The sequence below is a fragment of the Mustelus asterias genome, chromosome 10, assembly GCF_964213995.1.
Source record: "Mustelus asterias chromosome 10, sMusAst1.hap1.1, whole genome shotgun sequence".
Taxonomy (NCBI): Eukaryota; Metazoa; Chordata; class Chondrichthyes; order Carcharhiniformes; family Triakidae; genus Mustelus; species Mustelus asterias.
This window is the reverse complement of record NC_135810.1, coordinates 79,922,561-79,945,206: the sequence shown is the minus strand read 5'-3', so window position 1 is coordinate 79,945,206 and position 22,646 is coordinate 79,922,561. Positions and strand designations below refer to the sequence as shown.

Here is a 22,646-nt window from a genome sequence, read left to right as displayed (position 1 = left end):
ACCCCACCAATCCCATTGTAGAGGGCACAGCGGGTCCTCCACCACCAACGATTGGCCCCCCAGAAAGCCCTGCTCACAGTGGGCCCTGCCCCTCTGGCCCTGCCCTGTGGTACTGTTCGGTGATGTGGAGATGCCGGCGTTGGACTGTTCGGTGCCAGGCGGACAGTGCCAGAGTGCCCGGCAGGCAGCTCCAGAGTGCCCCATATGAAGTGGCAGAGTTCCCAGCAGGCAGTGACAGGGTGCCAGGCTGGCATTGCCTGGCTGGTACTGCCCAAGGGGCACCCCCTGCGGGGGGGGGGGGCCTTAATGGCCTCTGTCCCCACCAGCAGGGTGAGCACGCTTTGGTGAGGAGTAGTTGTAAACCCCACTGGTGGGAACCTCTCCCGGCTGTGTGGAGGGGGGGGGGGGGGGGGGGGGGGCAGTGGGCCTGCCATCCCCGGCTCGCTAATCATATAGAAATGATGATTTTCATATGGTAATCAGCCCTGCACTGATTTCTGCCGTGAGGCTGATTACGTGGAAAAAAACGGCCCGGGAGACTTACGATCGGCCAGATGCCGATCGCAAGTCCCGCTATAGGCACCCCCACTAATGTCTCCAGGCCCGCTGCACTACTCAAGCAGCGCAGCGAGTTGGGAGAATCCTGGCCATAGTTTCTAATTGATTCTTTTGGGGCTTTTTATTAAATACATGATGTCAATTTTATCTCTCCATTACATCATATGTGTGGCAAATTATGTAGAGTAAAGGAGTTGGATATTTAGGGAAAGAGTAACTACAACAGATTATTGCCATGTTTTCATCTCATACTGATTTAAAAAGAAACATCAGAGGCAGCAAGCTTCTGCCTGAAACATGTGGGATCTTCACAGTAATAGTTTAATTACAATAGGGTAACATGATTTTAACACAGAGGGAAGTTCCAAATGTTCCAACATGCACATTTCACTCCTCTGGCCTCTTCCCCTTTAGACATGTTGAAGGCAGCCAATAGATTGAGAAGAATTAGAAGGAGCTGCATTCATCCATTTCTTTTGCATTTCCCCCTCTTAATTTCAGCATCTCTCTAAATTTCATCAACACATTTTCCAGTCCCCCGCATACATACAAATTCTGTGTTTGGTGCAAATAACTATGCAAATGGCGAAACTAGAAAATTAACTACAATTAGTATTATTATTACCGTTTTGATGAAATTTTGAGTAACCTTAATTATTATATATGTAGACATATATGTAGGTAGATATATCTACACAGATAGATACACAATGACACACATACTTTAATATTTTCCTATCACAGTGACTATGAAAAAAGCAGGTCCTTGGTCTGTAGCTAAATATAGAACCAAGGTCATATGTGGGATGTCACATGAATAAACAGAGAGTCAGCCACAACACCAACTAGGTGAGAGGTTCCAGGACATAAAGATGCATTTCATGTGCATATTCTGACCAAAAACAGAGAATTACAAGAAAAGTGAAGGTGCTTCAGCTCTGTGTATTAATTTTTTTCAATCTATGAGCACTAATATTAAGTATGGAATCTATATAAATTACATAAAACATTAAGGGAAATTAAGAATAGCTTATGTAGAGCACCAAATAATATTGAATGCATTGTAGTCATAGTTGAAATAAAAATATTTGAACTAAGTGAATAGGATCCATGATATCATTGGTGTCATTACACTGGCACAGAACATTAGCAAAAGAAAAAGCCTCCTCATGGACTAATGCATAAGTTTCATACTTAATGTTCACTTGCTCTTCACATTCCTTGCTACCAGAGGAACAAGCCTCCTGTTCTTTACCAACACCAGGCCTGGTTTCCACCACCAACCCCCAAATCAACATTCTGATACTCCTACTAACAGCATCCTGTTAATTATTTCGTTCATTAAACCAAATGCACTGAATAGAAACACTTACCTTGAGCAATAAGATCCCTTCTCAGAAGTGGGTATAATACAGGCTCAACTCCATCCATCTCTTGGATAATTAGTGTCTTCCCAAAGCGTACGGCCAGCTCTACAGCTGTAATGAAGTTAGAATCCTGCCAAGACAATAATAAAGACAATTGGTTAGCTACTTAATATTCAGGAATCAGGAATATAATAACGAGTGGCCCAGCGAAAGAGAAATGTTCAATTTGTATTTAAATATAAAATAACGATCACTTTACATAGATGTCCCTAAGAAGTTTATTACGTGAAGCGAGGTATAATTCTCAAAAATATGTTTTATGCAAACTATTGAACAATAGATGATTCATGCCAGTACATACTGTAGACAATAACATATAAGTTGACTGAATCTATAAGACAGCCTCATTTTCTTTGCACCAAATATTGCGGGTGATTCTCCTATCCCGCTGCATGAATAAATTAGCGCAATGGGCCGGGAGATTTCAGCGGGCCAGATTAGCGCGATCAGTGACAGATTTCCCGCCCCAAGCACCTCTCCCGGCGCCAGATTTCTGGCGCCGTCAGCTCCGTGCTGGAAATAGGCGCGGAGCTGCATTAGGTATCCAGGGGGATTTCAATGTAAATTCAATGTGATTAGCCAGCCGGGGACTGAAGTCTCCAGGCCCGCTAGCAATCCCCCTCTCCTCCGCCAGTGTGTTTCACTCCAGTGGGGATTACAATAGCTCCACTTTGGGGGAGCTAGCGGCCTGACCCTGCTGGGGTGAAGGTGGGGGCAATCGGGGCCCCCGAGAGGGTCGGGAACGGGGGGGGGGGGTGCCCCTTAGGTGTTGGCCTGTTGGCACTGCCCACAAGGTGCCCAAGGGGCACCTTGGCACTGCCCACTAGGCATAGGGCAATGCCAAGAGGGCAGGCCAGAGGTGACAGGGCATATAGGAGGGCCTAGTGGGGTGGGTCCTAGGGGGCAATTGGTGGGGGTAGGGGGTCCCGCTGCCACTCTGCAAAAGGATCGGTAGAGAAAGGAAGGAGGCCAGCGATCAGAGTAGGCTAACATGGGGGTGGGTCAGACAGGGTGGGGGAGGTGTCAGTCAGCCTGCTGGAGGGGTCAGGACTGTGGGAGGATGGGGAGAGCCAACATTGCGGGATCTCAGGGCTGCGCCGATCTCGGCACTGACAGATCGCTGCATGCGTAGTGGCCCGCTCAGCGCGCTGCTTTCAGCCTCTCCAGTGGGAATAGGCTCCGCCCTCTCAAATTTAATGATATTCACGCTGGTGGCCTCTGCAGTGCACAGAATGTGGGAGATTCTTCTCTGAACTCCCACTGAAAAAAATAGCGTGAATTACTCCAGTTTTCACGCAAATTCGACACTTAGAGCTTTTTGGGAGAATTGCGGCCATTATATTTAGGCCTACACTCGGCATATAATTCAACCCCACTGTTCTGCTAATGAATCTTTTATTTGCATTAAGAGTCAGTCTCAATTCTTCACCTCAGAAATACATGTCTTCCTCACCATATAAATTGACACGTGGGATTAAGGAGGCAATACCCAAGACGTAGAGCAGTTTAAGAAACACCCACAAAGAGCAGATCGTGCATGGCGAACAATGAACAGAAAAATATCCTCCAGCTAAAAGAATGAGGTATGAAGCTGGTTTCAAGTTAAAAGTTGTAACATCTGCTCGCTCATCAAATAACTGTGCTACAGCAGCGAATTCAGTGTTAGTGGAAAAGCCGGTACGAGAATGAAGAAAATCAAACTGAGGGCAGCAAAGATTCAGAGCCACAGCATAACTGTGGAGGATGCACCATGGTCGGACGCTACAGTGTCAAGCCCCTTAATAATATGTAAAATTATGTTAATATATTTAAATCAGGTTCTTGCCCTTTTGTGAACTTCATCATGTCACCAGCAAGGGGACAGGGGGAGGGGGCGCATCTCACCAGCACAAAAATAATTTTTAGCCGCTCGCAGGATTTAGCAGTCATTGCAGGATTTGTGCTCACAGCCAACGTGGCCGCTAGATCAGGGCCAAGTACTCACTGAGTGGGATTTTCCAGTCGCATTCGCCCCAAAACCAGAAAATCTAGCCCAAGGTTAACGGACATTTGCATGGTCCGCCCCCCCCCCACGCACTACGATTCCCGTAGAGGGTGGGATGGGAAAATTCCACCCATTGTGTCATATTAGCAACATGGATTTAACACCCATGAATTTTGATATGCCCAGCAACCAAACTGTCCAAAGGAAAGGCTCAACATTTGCTGAACAGCAGGTTCCCTGAAAGAGCTTTTGTAGAGCTCCATTACATCAGTTGAATAGATCAGAATGTAGTGAAGTTGTGGATTGATGTATTGAGTAGGTGTCCTAGTTACCCACACATAAAAAGCAGCTTATTAGCATGGAACATGTTCAGACCCCATATAATGAACGAGATCAAGGGGAGACTATGAAGAAATAATACCCACAGTGCAATTATACTGGGGAAGCTATGCCAAACACATGTTCAGGTATTTTGATTACCAGCTTTTGATGATATTTCAATATTGAAATGAGGGGAAGAATTTTGTTGAGGTGTCAGAGGTCTCGCCTGCTGGCTGGAAAGCTGGTGAGAGACACACAGTGCCTCTTTTCAGGAAAGCCCACTGAACCACAAGACAATCAGGCAATGGTGAGGCTTCCCCTCGATTCAAGACCCCGGGGAGGGAAGTATAGAAGTCCCACCTTGCACTCAGCACTCCATTGAGGAGACAGTGGCTACTGTTGAAAGGACACCCCCGGAGCCCACTTCCTGATGTCCAGCCTTCATCAGGTACTGAATACCACTGGTCAAGGGATGCCCCTCTACCCCAACTCCTCCTCCACCCAATTAAGGTGACATGTCACATGGTGACAGGGCCACTTGCAGTTTGGTTAAGCCCAGCAGTGATGGCATGAGGTCCTTTAGTTGGTCATTAACTAGCCAATTAAGGGCCTCAATTGGCGAGGGGCAGGGCAGTTGACCTTCCCACCCAGGCCTTTATTATGGTGGTGGTGGAAAGGTTGCAGAATTTAGGTACATCACACCCCCTTCCCACATCAAAGCTCATCACTAGCGAGAGCAGAAGATTCCTCCCAAGGTTCGTGCACTCACTGCTGAATGGGAGAAGTAAACTCATTTACAATAGTCGGAGAGAAAAAGAGTTAGCATTTCAGATGGATGGTCTTTCATTAACTCTGTTTTGCTCTCCAAAGATGTTGCGAGACGTGCGGCGTATTTCCAGAATTTTCTATTTTTATTCCAGATTTCCTGCATCTGCAGTATTTTATATTTGTACAAGGGTGAGTTTGCCTTAGGCCTCTCCATTCCAGTACACAGTCACCACCATCAACATTCATTCTCTCCACGACCAACACACAATGGCAGCAGTGTGTATGAGATGTACTGCAGCAACTCACCAGGGCTCCTTTGACAAAACCTTCCAGACTCATGATCTCTAACACCCGAGGTGCAATCTTACCGGCCGTTCGTGTCACACTTCCGTTGCAGTAAGGTCAGAGAATTTGGCCCCAGCCAAATCTCCCTTCACTATAGCGTAACATTCAGCCTTAGAAGGGCAAGGGCAGTAGATTCATGTAGGAGTACCATCACCTGTTAGTTGCCCTTCAACCCACACCCTATCCTGATTTGGAACTATGAACAGAATTGCCCCATCCTGCCAGCAGCGATTATGTTGGTAGACAAGAGAAGGGAAACGAGCAGGACTGTAAAAATCAGAAACCTGTCGGCATAAAATCACCTTAGAAATTTTCCCAATGGCTGGTTAATGGCAGGTCAGTCTTCCTGCTGGCTGGTGGCATGAATGCCATTTGCATTTGTTTGCATCGCACAGGTAAAGTAGCAGCGACAGCTGGAAGAAACCCTTATGTTGCCATTAAATGGCCACTTAATGGCCTCATTAAGCCCAAAACAGGCAGGCTGCCAGTCACATCCCCACCCAAACACATGACAGTTAGCAGGTAGATGGCATGAAAGCCACCTGCTGGATTTTATGTGCCCTTCCTGCCTTCAAGCCTGCTGGCAGCAGAGCGTAAAATCTACACCATAGTGTTAGTTTACTTCTTATTCACTACATAAGAACTGTAGCTGTTGCAGGAATTAATACCTGTTGGTTGATGACTTCTAGGCGTGCCTCCTTCAAGTGACTCTTCAACCATTCTGTGGCACGTGAAGAAGGGTCTATTAAGAACGGGCATATACGACTCTAAAAGGAAAAACAATCACGTGGTCAGAGATGTGTTCAGCAAAGGAAAGCAAAATACACATGCATTTTTGCACACATATTCACATATATGCACACACAAACTGCAGGTCCATATGCTAAAAATCACCAAAGAAATTAGTCCTGCATTTTCCTCTCTGTCTGCGATAAAATTGACCATTCATCTATTAGAAATGTAGAATAAAAAAGGCATTTAAAAGCTCTCTTCAAAATATTTCATCAACTGATGCATGAAAATTGATAATAATTTGTTTGAATGTTTCGCCGGTAAATACCACGTCTTCTATATTTCTGAGCTATATTTTCTCTAAAAAGAAAATGATGGAAAACCCACAAGAAACTAAAATTAGCCATTAATCCTAGCAAGCTATAATGTCTTCTAATTAAGATTTATCAGCATCATAGCCTTCCACAAGATATAATTAACGTCATGAAGCATAAAATAAGATATCTGAAAATAGATTGTTTGCTCATAGCTCAGAAAGTATGAAGGGCCTTCATACTTCATAATTTTACATAATCTGACATGAGCTTTAACTTAAGACAAAGCTGATGCCTTAACCAATATTTTTTATTTTAAATTGTTGAACTGAGCTTACTTTAATTAGGCTGATTTGAAACTGCAACCAAAAGAAATGATACGCTAAAGTTACATCTTTATTTTTTAAACAAATGAAACTACCATAATATATTAAAATGGTGTAAAGCTGCAAATATCTGTCAGCAGACATTAGCATTCTGCAGCTGATGCAGTCCCATACTACAGCACAAAATGAATATCAATTCCACTTGCTGGATTTACTGGGTCAAGTAATTCTATGGCTATTACCAATAAAAGGTAGTGTCAGCTTTCATATCATGTACAAATTGGATTTGTTACACAGAAAGTATGACATTCACAAATGGAATGACAATATTCAGACTATTTCACATGAACATAGTGGTGTAAAATAAGCAAGATCATGCAGGGAATAGACCTTACAAGGGAAATAGAAGAATTGAGAAAACATCGCAAAAGGATTCCTACCCTGATTTTCAACCCATTGATCTATTTGCGAAGCAGTGAATGATGGAAAAATAAAGATATGATTGGGGTTAATATTAACCAAATAAAAACATAAAGCAATGCAGAAATAGTGCATTCCAAAATATAAAGTAGAACAATGAATGAAGCAATAAATGAATTCAAATTTACCACTGACTACTGGATTTTTTAGTATTTTGCATATATATAACTCAATAAACTTACATAATTATAAATGGCACAAGGCCACATTCAATAATAATTGATAAACAAATGCTAAATCAGCAAACATATGACTATATTTTATTCAAAAACACTAAAACTGATAGTAAAAGTTGATTTTATTATGGCACTTATATGTATAAATGCATGAAATGTGCCTTGTTTTGAATAATGGCACAAATATCTGGGTTTTGCACCACTTTGAATACTTAACTTTCAAGAAATTAACATCAATTTTAACCCACAGTGTGGTAGCTGTGCCAATTTAAGGATCACCGTGAGTGAAAACTGGACTAGCAGATCTAGGTTTGAGGCCCAGGTTATTTTACTCCAGGCCTCTGATCAGTTTGTTGCTTGAAACATTTATAAATTAGTATCTGGCCAGTGGGCAGGAGTGGACAGACTGGCACAAGTTAAAATAGAATTGGGGTCCTATTGACGTAATGGGGTCAAGAAACCTTGCGTTGATTTGTGAGGCATCTACCAGTTTCTGGCCAGCGCATTGGCTACTTAACTTCAGTGAGCAGTTAAAATGTGGCTCTGCCCAGCCAACCATCCTGTTTCTGCTGAATGTAATAGGTTAAAATTTACCCATTGTATTTCTTATTTAAGAACAAAAGCTAATAAAAAAATTATAAAGCAGCTTCCAATGTTTTTATTTGCATTTCTGAAATACTTTTTCATTTGGTTCTCTATGAATGATTAAGAAAACCAGTTTAGTATATGAAGGTACAGATTAAATATTGCAATACATTTCATATAATTTCTACCTTTAATAAGCTTATTAGAACTGAATGAATGGGCTCAGAAGGCATGGTGCCATACATGGATGTTAACTTTTATTACCATTTACAACAGTCAAAAAACACGACAAAAACAATTTAAACAAAATACCAGGGACTGAAATTACCTGAGGGATTGTGTGTAAATTATAGGCATTCCTAACTTTTAAAAATATAATGTTATGATCATGTGAAGAGGGGTTAAAAATGACTCCTCTATTCTATTACTCCAGATCTGACCATAACAGGGTTTTTTTTTGTGGCTTTGGAGAGGAAGTGTTTTGCCTGTACTGCAGGAGTCACACTGCTCATGCTTTCAAAGAACAAAGAGTTAGTCAAAAAAAATTTCAGTACGGCATTCTGATCTCTCTGACTCGGTAAACAGTTCTTAAAATCCTGTTGGCTGTTCATTCCCAAGGCATTGGACTAATCCATGTCTGCTGCCATAATTGTCTTTAGAATAGGTAATTGCATTTTGATATCTCATCTTATGAATTTTTGAAACATTCCAGCATAGTGTAAAAAATAAGACATGGGGAGGGGGGGCGGGATTTTACAGCCTTGCTTGTCCCGAAACCATAAAATCCCGCCTAAGGTCAACGGACATTCCCATGCTCCATCCCTCACCCACTCCGATTCCCGTGGCAGGCGGGAAGGTAAAATTCCGGCCTGGGGGGTCTTTCACACTCCCCAGGGGGCTGGTGTGTCTATTCTTTTTCATACCACTTACTGGAAAGCCAGTTTGTATATTGCCATCCTGTTCAGGTCAATGCATCTGGTCATCCTCTATTGTCTTTATAAGATTACAGTTTATTGTTTTTAAAACCCAGCCAGAAAAAGAATTAGGAATTGTATTTTTTTTTAAATCACATCTTCGTAATAATAGCCTTTTCAAAAATTCTGAATCAGTGCACCAAATATTCAAAACAGACAAGATTCCATTCTGTTTCGAACATATGAATATTGTTTGCAGTAAGGAAAGATAAGTGAGTTAAATTACCTGCAAGATGACAAGAGCATTTTCCATAGACAGGTCATCAGAAGGTAGTCCTTCACTCTTCCAAATCAATTGTTCACTTTCAGTGTAGAGAAAATGACGTAGATCAAATTCTGCTCAATAGAATGCCAAGGAAATTATAAACATGTAGACAGCAACTCACTTCATTTCCTACATTTCTGCTTTCTCCCCCAGAATCATTTCAAAGCCCAATGTTTCCACAGCTTCAATTCACCATCCTTCACATTCAAGGGATCGTTCTCTACCATTTTACCCATTTAAAGCATAATACTACAAACAAATGCACTATTTTCTTCTAGCTACATATAATTTAGTACTCTTAGCCAAAAATATACTCAAAAGTAATTGTTCACTGTTGCTGCCTTGGTTTACCAGGGACCATTTTCTTTGCATAATTTGCAGTACATAATTGCTGGGCAACATTTCTCGGATGGCAGGGCGAGTTAACACAACCCCATCAATGTCTGCAGCCCCACACCCATTTAACACTCCATGGATTGGCTGAAGGCCGGAGTTCTGCCCTCACATAGGAGGAAGTCCTGCCTCAGAGATATGTCGGCCAATCAGATTAGCTGGCAGCTCTGCAGTTCCAGCAACGCAAATGAGAGAACTAGCCACTGGTGAAACCACAGGTAATCCCACAAGTCATAAGTGCCAGGAAACCAGGACTAGGTATCTGCAGGGGACATTAAACAGGAACTGGATGATGGAGCCCAGGACAGACATGGAGGAGGTCAATTTTGAAAGGCCAGGTGGATTTGGGGCAGCACGTTGGCACAGTGGTTAGAACGGCTGCCTCACAGCACCTAGCATTGCTGCCTCACAGCGCCAGGGGACCGGGTTTAATTCCAGGCTCGGGTCACTGTCTGTATGGAATTTGCACATTCTCCCCGTGTCTGCCTGGGTTTCCTCCGGGTACTCCGGTTTCCTCCTACAGTCCAAAGATGTGCTGGTTAGGTTGATTGGCCATGCTAATTTGATCCTAGTGTCAGGGGATTAGCAGGGTAAATAGGTGAGGTTATAGGAATAGGGTCTGGGTGGGATTTGGTCGGTGCAGACTTGATGGGTCGAATGGCCTCCTTCTGCACTAAAGGGATTCTATGATATGGAAAACCTGGGAGATTGGGGGTGCCCTTATGAATAACAGGGGCCCATCAGGGCATCATGCCCCCTCAATGTCAGGAAGTAGGCCTGGGGGGGGGGGGGGGGACAGAGCTCCCAGGTTCCCGAGGGGAGGGTGTCCTAAACCTAAACGGACCTTCAGATTGAGACAACCGCCCACCCCCCAAGACATTTTCTATTTGACATCCTGAAAATTGAGGCTGGGCAGGAAAATGCCCTTAAATGGCCACATAGAGGGCTTAACAGGCTCCTGAGTCGGCTTCCTGACAAGGCTCTGTCTGCCCTACTGTAAAATTGCATCTGGATTGGGGCGGGCGTCAATGCAGTTTTACATTCCCCACCCCTGCTGCAGGAGGAATGTAAAACTCTGCCCAAGTCATCTTGAAGTGCATCACTACCTTCCTTACTGTTCACAATATTTCCAAGATTTCTGTCATCTGCACATTTTAAATTGTGCTCTTACATCCAAATCTAGATCATTAATATAAATATCAAGAAAGAGCCGATATTTGAAAGCTGGACAAATAGTGTTGCTGAAGCAGATGCTACACTGGATGTTAGCCAAGATTAAAAGCAGAATGTGACCTGCACTGTTACTACACCAGAGCAGGGGTGCAGGTATTCAGGCACAGATTCTCTCCACTGGAAAATAGTTATTTATGGTCATGAAGAGTCTTGGGTGCTATGCAGCCAGGATCATATTAACAGTAAAATAATCTTATTTTCGTGTTCTAATATAATACTCAGGCCATATGCCTGATGTCTAATCTACCTATAGCTGAAAGAAACTATCATTTTGAGAATCAGCAATTTTCATACCAGTTATCATTGCTTAGCTGGTAAATTTACTTTCTAATTAATAAAATCTTTGGCACATTCTCCAAGCTAATTAAATACACATTTGCATAATTTCATAACTATGTGTAATTCTGTTCTAATTCTTAACAATTAATGCTTGAGTTCCACACTATGCAAACCCTGAGTTCTAATGTCACCTGTTGAAAATGTGGGAAGCTAGTTTACAAAACAAAAAGAAAATACCATAGACAATATATTCTATTTCCTCTCATTTCTAAAATAATGTTGAATGGAATATGAATAGCAATCGTATCACTAGATTTCAGAGGGATACCAGAATGTACTTCAGCAGATTGTACAGCCACCAGGCAAATTTAATAAAAGTATATATCATATTCACTTTGAAGGCCTGATGATTTCATCCATTCCTCCAAACTGGCCTTTCTCTGATCTTCAGGAGCGGCAGACAGATAGGTGATAAAAGCAGCAGCTAATTGTGCTCTCTTCGGCAAAGTATTTAACTCTTCTGTGATCTCTGCTACCTAGAAAAATTAAAGAAAAAAGACATTATATAGTTTCCTATTTTCTTCCTTCATCTTATCCTCTTGAAGGCACCATTCTAAAGGTACTGAAAACTCTTTGGCACATGGTCCAAATGCTCATTCTTCAAGGTTAATCCAAGATATTGCCAAAAATGGCAAACTCGGCGCAAAAACCGGTGCAATTCCTGCCAGCTCTGATGGCACGAACCAGACCATAATTTTTCAGCACTTCGATAAAAATACTTTTCCCCACGTGAAAAACACTGCACCAGATTTCATCTGAGCACTTTAATCAGGGGGGCACTGCATTTAAACAGCTGCACAACACTTGCTCTCATTCAGGCCAGGAGGGTGACAGTGAGGAAGCCAGCTCCACCCTTCATGGAGGGAGCCCTCACCCATATGCTGCACACCGTGGAGGAGGGATGGCCAACAATATGCCCTTGGGCTGGCAGGAGACTCTTCAGCAAGACAACAAACCCTGCCTGGGAGATGGTAACAGCACTGGTCAAATCCAGCAGCCTGCACAAGAGGACAGGCTGCAACACTGCAAGAAGATGAATGACCTACTCCGTTCTGCCTGTATCATCTCTGCACTCAACCTTGCCGTCCGTCGCTCCTCGGAATGATACCTCGTTCCCACATGTGGGGACAAGGTAGGACCCAGCACCCAACCTCCTACGTGCTTCTTCATATCCTTGGCACTCCTCTTCAGAACCCTGCCCTGATACACACAGTGTCCACAGATGCCAGATATCATCAACAGCTGATGCACTAGGCGGCCAGTTCACATCATACCCATTTGTGTTCCTGCAGGATAGGCTTACCTACAACCGCAGGTGGATTATAGATTCTGAGGCATTAAAGTGGTGAACAATAATATTTAATGTAGTGACATATCAAAATGTGACAAGTGACAATGTCCCCAACTATTAGTGCCTAACTTCATCTGTGCAAATGCTGTGCCCTGCAACTCCTTAGCGATCCCTCCTACTATGTCTAAGTGTGTTCCCACGATGCACATCAGAGGTGGAGGCGGCCTGCTGCCTTCCACACCCTGTTGCCTGAGATGCTCTTGGTGGACAGCCTCTGGAGGGCTGACTCCTAAGGGGCCCCGGCCTACTTTTAGGTGCCACTGGTGTTTTAGAATCATCCGGTTCTGTCTGCTGTGCCAAAGCTGTGCCAGTCTCAGGAAGGCGGAAATTCAGATTGATTAGACACTCCCCAGGTGTCCTGGATGGAAAGGTCTGGCCTGTGTTCCAGCAGATCCTCTCCCCTCCAGGTGCTTGTGGGCTCCTGGGTTACCTCATGGGATGGAGGGGAAACTGGAGTGAGCTCCAGGAGCCTCAACGTCATTTGCTGCTGAGACGACATACCAACAAAAGCTGAAGTATCTTCTTTTAAAACCAGCTGATGTGATTTTAAGGAAATACATGGAAGAGATCATGCCATTAAAAGGTTACATCATGGTCAATGTAGAGTTGAGTAACAAAGAGTGGAGTTTCTTCTGCACGTGGTCCATGGTAATTTTCCAGCTCTATTTTGGAGATCATGGTTGGGGAAGATAAAGCTTAACTGGAGTGCTTTCAACTGGTTGGTCGATGTCAAAACTGATTTGCAGCACCTTCTGGATAAATACAAGAGTGTATTCGAAGAGACACTTGGCTCAATGGAGAGAGTTCAAGTGAAACTCAAAATAAAGCCTAATACTCAACCAAAAAGTCTCAAAGCAAGAGCAGTGCCATATCCAAGTTGTCCCAAGGTTGAAGAAGAATTAGTACAGCATGTTAACAATGGTGTGTTGGAGCCGGTTACAATGTGTGACTGGGCAACTCCCATCACCAGATGGTTCAGTTCGTATTGTGATGATTTTAAAACAACCATAAATCCAGTGTGTGTTGATCAATATCTGTTTCCTTTAATTGAAAATTTGCTTGCTGTCTTATCAGGTGGGCAGAAATTCAGCAAGATTGATCTTTCATAAGCATTTTTATAGATGTAGCTGCTAAATCTCAATCATCATCACTCATAAAGGTTTTTTTCGTTAAAAAAGATTGCCTTTTGGAATAATAACTACACCAGTCCTATTGCAAAGATCGATGGATCAGATTTTAAGTGGTCTCTCTGGTGTACAATGTTACCCTTGATGATATTCTAATTACAGGGTCCAGCCAACAGTTGAGTAATTGAGAAACAACACTGGAATGTCTTCAAGCACATGGTTTGCGTATCCAGAAAGAAAAGTGTGACTTTTCCCAGATGTCAATCCAGTATTTGTTATTCACAGCAAAGGCCTACATAAAGTATCTAAAAAGATGGAAGCTGTTTTAGGAGCCCCACATCCGATGAATATGACGCACTAAGCACTGTTCTAGGATTAGTAAGTTATTATGGCAAATTTGTTCCTACATTATTAAAGCCATTCTATAATTTACTATATGTGGAACAGTCAAGGGACTGGACAGCAGAATGTGAGAAAGCAAAGAAGGATCTCACTAATGCTTTGCAGAAATCTGAAGTATTGGTTCATTTTAATCTGAAGCTACATTTACTGCTTGTTTGCGATGCTTCACCTTATGGAGGAAGGGCAGTTGTTTCACATGTTATGCCTTTGGGAGAAGAACATTTGCTTTGTGTATTCTGACTAGTATGGAATCTAACTATACCCAGATAGAAAAAAAAGCATTGAGTATAATTTTTGGCATACAAAGGTTTCATCATTATTTATATGGTCGTCATTTCACATTACTGACTGATCATTGACCCTTACCTACAATTTTTGGGACGTATAAAGGCATACCTTCATTAGCTGCTACCGATTAAAGAGATGGTCACTGACCTTATCTGCACACTCATACAATATAAAGTATCATCAGAGTGCCATGATAATGCTGATGCATTATCATGCTTATCTTTACCTATTGAGCAGATGTCACCAACTAGTTTTGCTAATATTCTTTATTTTTCGCTCATAGGTCATTTGCCTGTGATAGCTTCTCAAGATTAGAGACACACCAGAAATTATTCCACGATGGGGAAGGTGATGGATATGGTATTGAAAGGAATGATAGCTGGAATGCATCGTACGCATACTGATTTGAAATCATGAGTTAAGAAAGTGGGTGTCTATTGTGGGGAATCACAGCGATCATTCCTCCTAGTGAAGGAAGAGTTCTTGAACAACTACATGAAGGACATCCCGGTATAGTCTGTTGAAGGAATTAGCACACAGTTATTTTTGGTGGCCAGGTTTGGATGCTCAAATTGAAGAAAAAGTGGTAAACAGTGTAAATCCTGCGTATGAATAAGAAACACACAACTGTTGTCTCTTTTACACCTCTGGAAGTGGTCTAAAATTCCATGGCAATGATCGCATGTAGATTTTGCTAGTCTGTTTGAGGGTTACATGTTCTTAGTCATAATTGATGCACAATCAAAGTGGCCAAATGTTGTTATCATGAGACCGACTATGTCTGAACAAGCCACTGAAAAACTTAATGACATTTTTGAAAGATTTGGTAAACTGGAACAGATTGTTACTGATAATGGTTCACAGTTTACTTCATAAGAGTTTGAGGATTATCTCAAATGATATTCAGAATGTAAAATTCATATCTTATCATCCATCAACCAATGGATTAGCTGAAAAATTTGTACAATCCTTGAAACATTCTTCAAAAGCATCATAAGAGCAAGGTTCGTTACCATGCCATCTGAATAGCTTTTTGGCATCTTATAGAAACCCTACTCATGTTGTGATTACCCAAGGTTCACCTGCACAACTACTCGTAAAGAGAAAGTTGAGAACTATGTTTTATTTGTTATTACCTCCAGGAACCTCAAAAACAATCACAAGTTGTTAGATGAAAACAAGCAGATTGAGTGTTAGTGTATAATTATGCCACAAGTGAGAAATGGGCATCAGACATAGTTTTAGCAAAAACAGATCCAATATTTTACAATGTTCAAAGCGAAGATGAACCAGTTTGGCAATGCCATGCTGACCAATTGTTCTCATCTCAAAATGATTTCCCCGAATCGCTTCAGATGTACCAACTTCTTTAGTCTCCATTGTTGTGAATACTACTACGGAAGACTTTGTTGAATTTGAGTTGCCTGATTATTGTGTCTGTGCTACTATGCCACATGAGAGTGATGATGTGGAGATGCCAGCGTTGGACTGGGGTAAACACAGTAAGAAGTCTAACAACACCATGTGAGTCGGTTGCATTCTTGGACACATGCATCTCCATTAAGGACGGTCACCTCAGCACTTCACTGTACCGCAAGCCCACGGATAACCTCACGATGCTCCACTTCTCCAGCTTCCACCCTAAACATGTTAAAGAAGCCATCCCCTACAGACAAGCCCTCCGTATACACAGGATCTGCTCGGATGAGGAGGATCGCAACAGACACCTCCAGACGCTGAAAGATGCCCTCATAAGAACAGGATATGGCGCTCGACTCATCGATCGACAGTTCCGATGCGCCACAGTGAAAAACCGCACCGACCTCCTCAGAAGACAAACACGGGACACGGTGGACAGAGTACCCTTCGTCGTCCAGTACTTCCCCGGAGCGGAGAAGCTACGACATCTCTTCCGGAGCCTTCAACATGTCATTGATGAAGACGAACATCTCGCCAAGGCCATCCCCGCACCCCCACTTCTTGCCTTCAAACAACCGCACAACCTCAAACAGACCATTGTCCGCAGCAACCTCCCAGCCTTCAGGAGAACAGTGACCACGGCACCACACAACCCTGCCACAGCAACCTCTGCAAGACGTGCCGGATCGACACGGATGCCATCATCTCACGTGAGAACACCATCCACCAGGTACACAGTACATACTCTTGCAACTCGGCCAACGTTGTCTACCTGTTACGCTGCAGGAAAGGATGTCCCGAGGCATGATACATTGGGGAAACCATGCAGACGTTACGACAGCGGATGAATGAACACCGCTCGACAATCACCAGGCAAGACTGTTCTCTTCCTGTTGGGGGAGCACTTCAGCGGTCACGGGCATTCAGCCTCTGATCTCCGGGTAAGCATTCTCCAAGGCGGCCTTCACGACACACGACAGCGCAGAGTCACTGAGCAGAGACTGATAGCCAGGTTCCCACACATGAGAACGGCCTCAACCGGGATATTGGGTTTACGTCACACTATCTGTAACCACCACAACTTGCCTGGATGTGCAAAATCTCACTAGCTGTCCTGTCTGGTGACAATACACATCTCTTTAACCTGTGCTTAATGCTCCCTCCACTCACATTGTCTGTACCTTTAAGACTTGATTAGCTGTAAAGACTCACATTCCAATCATTATTCATGTAAATTGAGTTTGTGTCTTTGTGCCCTGTTTGTGATCAGAACTCCCACCCACCTGACGAAGGAACAGCCTGTTCCGAAAGCTAGTGATAAACCTGTCGAAATAAACCTGTTGGACTTTAACCTGGTGTTGTTAGACTTCTACATGAGAGTGATGCAGAATTAGTTCCAAGAGAAGTGTCTATTGAAGTTCAAAATCATACTTCTAGTGTCGAAGACAGCCAAATTCCAGAACATTGTATACAACCAAAGAAGAATAGATGTCCCCAAGATCGACTTCCTTATTGACTGCGTATAATGATTAATGATGCATAGTACTGTGTCTAGAATATTATTGATCCTATGTATAACATCATGTCATGACCACAGAAGGGGGAAGGATGTTATATATTTACATGGTTGCACATGCTCCTGTTTAGTTTAATTTTCTAATCTGTACAGGCAACAGCTCCCGCAATAAACCTATTGTTGTTATTTTCAATCTGTGTGCAAACCACACATTTTTTCTTTTTGTTTAAAACCCACCACCGCTAACATAGTCAGGACATTACACTGGACGTGAACCCAATCACATCATCGAGGAGGACCCGGGGGACCACGTTTTGAAATTTCGTCGGCACAACTCCAGTTTTGGCCTCATGATATTGAGCGACCATGACAGGATTTGCGCTCATGGCTAACAGGCCTGCTAAATCGTGCCCATTGAGTATTGACAGAATATTTGATATGCAATCGAGGAATGGTGGAGGGGTTGGTAGAGTGTGAAATCACAGATCAGCCCATACCATTATCATAAGTCATTCATACAGAAATAATAGCAAGTCACGGATCACTGGAAATCAATCTGATTTTTTTTCTGAAGCTAATTCAAGCAACTCTATTGCTGCCCTGATCGAGATCAGCTGAGCTTACATTTAAGCCAGTTAGTTATTGAATCCAGGGCCTTAGTAGTTTGTACAATTTAGTGTCAGATCAAGTTGTGGATCTACCTGTGAATTATTGGGGGAAGTACAAAAAAACATTTATGAAACTTTTCTTGAAATAATACATATTTTTAAACGTAGTTAGCTTTTTAAAACTCTTTTCGATGAGCCATTTTATATTGTCTACATCAAGTTAACACCCTAGTCAATAGCATGACTGAAGATATCACAAGAATTTTATAGAAAATCACACTTGACCCTTATTTGCAACTTGTAATGAAATATGTGGTATCTATTTTGATAGTCTGAAATTGCAGACCTTTGGGAAGTTTACAAATGCACTATATGAATATCACTTTTAATGCAGCAACTTGCACTTTTGAGATCCTTTTAGGTAGTGAAATGTCCCAAAGCACTTCACTGGGGAAATGATCAAAGGAATGGTTCAAGAAGCAGATTTTGAGAAAGACACTACAGATATCAAAAGATGTCACTGTGCCTTCCAGTCAGAAGTGTGTGTGTGCTTCCAACCTACTATGCAGGTCAATGTAACTTCTTTTGTCTTCACGTAAACTTTAAACGGTACATTTAAAATCTATTAAAGTTATCAAAATAATTTAATTTATTGAAACAAAAATCCATGCTTACACCAATCCTAATTAATCATTTTCACAACTACACAGGGTTCTAATGTTTTAGCTAACAAACAGTTCCAGCTTGTCTCATAAATCAATGGCACCTAAAAAATTGTTTAGTGCCATTAATGTGTTTTTTATGTTACTGAGTCACAAGACACCTCATTGATGATGTCCCTAATTGCCTTTGGAAAGGTGCCCTTTTGAACTCCTCCAATCCTTGTGGTAAAGATTCCGCAGTGTTGCTAGACAGGAAGTTCTATGATTTTGATCCAATAACAATAAAGGAGCAGCGAAATATTTCCAAGTCAGGGTTGTATGTTGCTTGCAGACAAATTTGGAGATGGAGATTTCCCTTGTGCCTGTAGCCCTTGTCCTGCTAGGTGGTACAGATTGCAAGTTTGGGAAGAACTGTTGAAGAAGCTTTGGTGAGTTGCTGCAGTGCATCTTGCAGAATGTAGATGGTACATACTGCAGCCACGTTATTAAAGTGGAGGAGCGAATGTTTAAGATGGTGGGGAAGATGCCAATCAAATGGCTTGTTTTGTTCTGGATGGTGTCAAGATTTTGTAAATGTTGTTGAAGCTGCACTCATGCAGGCAAGGAGAGAGTATTCTAGCCCCCTACTGGTCCTTGACTTGCAGGTTGGGGAATATTTTTGTGGAGTCAGAAGATAAGTCACTCTCTGCAGGATATCCAGCTTCTTGACATGATTTTATAGCGACGGTATTTATGTGGTTGGTACAGTATTTCTTGTCAATGATGACCCCAGCATAGTGATTGTGGGGGATTTACTGATGATAACAACAACAATTTGAATCGATAGTAATTTTAACAAAATGTCTCAAGTCACTTAACTGAGGCATTATAAAAAGTATGACACCAAGTCAAATAGAGATATTAGGGAAGATAACAAAATGTTTGGTCAGAGGTAGCATTTTAGGAAAGTTTTAAACTGACACACTGACAGATTTTGGGAAAATTCCCTACACACAACACACACACATACTCACACATGGACACTCGCTCTCACATGAGCACTCTCTCACACCTACACATGTAAATTCTAAAACACACATAAAAAAATTTGACTGCAATTACACAAAAGATACCATTCATTTCTTATTCATTTACTCTTTTGAGAGTCTCACTGTCTTTGAAGCTCATGGTGATACTTTAAATTACTACATTCACCTGAGTTGACAAGAGAAAATAATGTGACTAGTGCGGTTGACGGAGGGGAACCGGTGGATGCGGTGTTTTTGGATTTCCAAAAGGCCTTTGATAAGGTGCCTGACAAAAGGTTGCTGAAGAAGATTGGGTCACATGGAGTTGGGGGTAGGGTGTTAGCGTGGATTGGGGATTGGCTATCCGACAGGAAGCAGAGAGTCGGAATAAATGGGTGCTTTTCTGGTTGGCAGACGGTAACTAGTGGCGTGCCGCAGGGATCGGTACTGGGGCCTCAACTATTTACCATTTATATAGACGATCTGGAGGAGGGGACTGAGTGTAGGGTAACAAAGTTTGCAGACGACACAAAGATAAGTGGAAAAGTGAATCGTGTGGAGGGCGTAGAGGTCTGCAGAGAGATTTGGACAGGCTGAGTGAGTGGGCGAGGATCGGGCAGATGGAGTATAACGTTAACAAATGTGAGGTTATTCACTTTGGAAGAAATAATGGCAAATTGGATCATCTAAATGGAAAAAAATTACAACATGCTGCTGTGCAGAGGGACCTGGGGGTCCTTGTGCATGAGGCTCAAAAACCCAGTCTGCAGGTGCAACAGGTGATCAAGAAGGCAAATGGGATGTTGGCCTATATCGCAAGGGGGATAGAATATAAAAGCAGAGATGTCTTGCTGCATCTGTACAGCGCATTGGTGAGGCCGCAGCTGGAATACTGTGTGCAGTATTGGTCCCCTTATTTGCGGAAGGATATATTGGCCTTGGAGGGAGTGCAGAGAAGGTTCACCAGGTTGATACCAGAGATGAGGGGTGTTGATTATGAGGAGAGACTGAGCAGATTGGGTTTGTATTCGTTGGAATTTAGAAGGCTGAGGGGGGAATCTTATAGAAACCTATAAGATAATGAAGGGGCTGGATAGGGTAGAGGTGGAGAGATTCTTTCCACTTAGAAAGGAAACTAGAACTAGAGGGCACGGCCTCAAAATAAAGGGGGGTCAGTTTAGGACAGAGTTGAGGAGGAACTTCTTCTCTCAGAGGGTGGTGAATCTCTGGAATTCTCTGCCCACTGAAGTGGTGGAGGCTACCTCGTTGAATATGTTTAAATCACGGATAGATGGATTCCTGATCGGTAAGGGAATTAGGGGTTATAGGGATCAGGCGGGTAAATGGAACTGATCCACTTCAGATCAGCCATGATCTTATTGAATGGCGGGGCAGGCTCGAGGGGCTAGATGGCCTACTCCTGCTCCTATTTCTTATGTTCTTATGTTCTTATGTCACCTCCGCATGTAATGCGAATTTTAATGAATGCCACAATGAAATAAATTGAAATGCTCCTTTCTACCATCAGTAACCAAGGTTTATTTTATACAAGTGGGTTTTCACGACCTGTGATGACCTGATACAACTTCTGCTGTTAACTGCTTTCAATCCAGATACTGCACCTATGATTAAGACTGGAGTAAAGTTCAGGGTATCTAGCCCATGCCCTCAACAGCAGGGTCAGTGTCACAGGCAATTTTGCAGACTTTTAAGCTTTTTGCCCATTGGTAGTTTGAAATTCCAGGCTAAGTACCTTGCCGTGTGTAGGTCAGGACTTCCAAGTCTTGACACACAACAGCGACAAACCTCTGAACGTTTGTCATTAATTCCATCAGAAGGTCTAAGCCACTTTCGCAAAGCAAACAACCATCAGCGGCTCTTCTATCAGCTCTTGGAAAGCCCTCATGAAATGCATTTTCAAAGTAAGAATCAATTCCACCCAGCTATTTTCCCGAAGGGATTTTGAAACAGAAAGTATGCCATAAGGCACAGGGTGAAGTGAAGGGAACACCTAACGTTCAGCTAATTTAATTAAATATCTGTAATATAGTTGCGAGTGGATGTAAACTCAGTTTGTTATAAAATTATAATATACCTGTTATATTCATTCCCCTAAATGATTAGCCTAATTTGAGCATAACTTTAATCAAATCATGAAATTAGAGTGTGCTTGTCAAATTTTTATCTGGCACAACACTCAGGGTGCAAACATAATTTTAACAAATTAATTATCCATCACGTAGGATTCAATTGTATTTACAAAAATTCTGATCTTTTTAAATTGACATGTTCAATTTCAGTTTTCTGCATAGTAAGAAGGCTGCCACAGTTTCCCCGTTCTGGCATTGGGATCCTATTGACACAATAACTTATGAGCCCCTCATCAACTTTAGGATGCGCCTGAAAAACAAACTTGTTTGAGATCTGAGTGGTTAAGTAACTAGCTGATCTTAACGGACCGACTGCAGCTTTTGCCAGGCAGCAACGGTTAAAATTGACCTTCAGAATCTCAACCTGCACGTGCAACAAGGGTAATCAGAAATGTTTGATACTCAAAAAGGATATAAAGGCATTGAGGAAGGTCCAAACGAGGTTTACAAATATGATAGTTATAACTTACTGGCTTTGCGAACGGTACCAAACCATACCAGACTAACAAATTGGGGTTCTTTTCCCTGGAAAAGAAAAGGCTGAAGGTGACCTAAGAGAGGTCCTTAAAATTACAAGAGGGATTTAATGACGTAGACAGGGAGTACATTGTTCCCATTTGTGGAACATTCTAACCTAGAATTCATAAATTAACGATAGCATCTAATAAATCCAACACAAGTGGTCAGAATGTTGAATTTGCTACCATGTGAACTAGGTGAGGCAAATAACATTGATGCATTAAAAGGGAAGCTAGGTAAGTTCATGAATGAGAAAAGAATAGGTTATGTTAAGAGGGTGTGATGAGGAGGTTTGTGTAGAGCAGTAATTTTCAACCAGTGTGCCGTGGCACTCCAGCATGCAAGGGTGCTGCGGCCATGGCTGTGGGCAGACTCCG

The 22,646-nt window shown here is 42.5% G+C and overlaps 1 protein-coding gene across 3 annotated transcripts in view; it reads right to left on the bottom strand.

Moving 5' to 3' along the window:
- Positions 1-22,646, bottom strand: part of dync2h1 (dynein cytoplasmic 2 heavy chain 1) — a 524,787-nt gene that overhangs the window by 267,409 nt on the left and 234,732 nt on the right. For 2 of the 3 annotated variants that reach the window (XM_078222026.1, XM_078222028.1), the window contains exons 63-67: positions 11,555-11,696; positions 9,217-9,326; positions 7,216-7,236; positions 6,072-6,170; positions 1,932-2,055 (exon numbers count right to left, since the gene is read on the bottom strand). In XM_078222026.1, coding sequence (XP_078078152.1) covers positions 1,932-2,055; positions 6,072-6,170; positions 7,216-7,236; positions 9,217-9,326; positions 11,555-11,696 — 496 coding nt within the window. The remainder of the gene's footprint in view (positions 1-1,931; positions 2,056-6,071; positions 6,171-7,215; positions 7,237-9,216; positions 9,327-11,554; positions 11,697-22,646) is intronic. The other variant, XM_078222027.1, reaches the window with a different exon arrangement.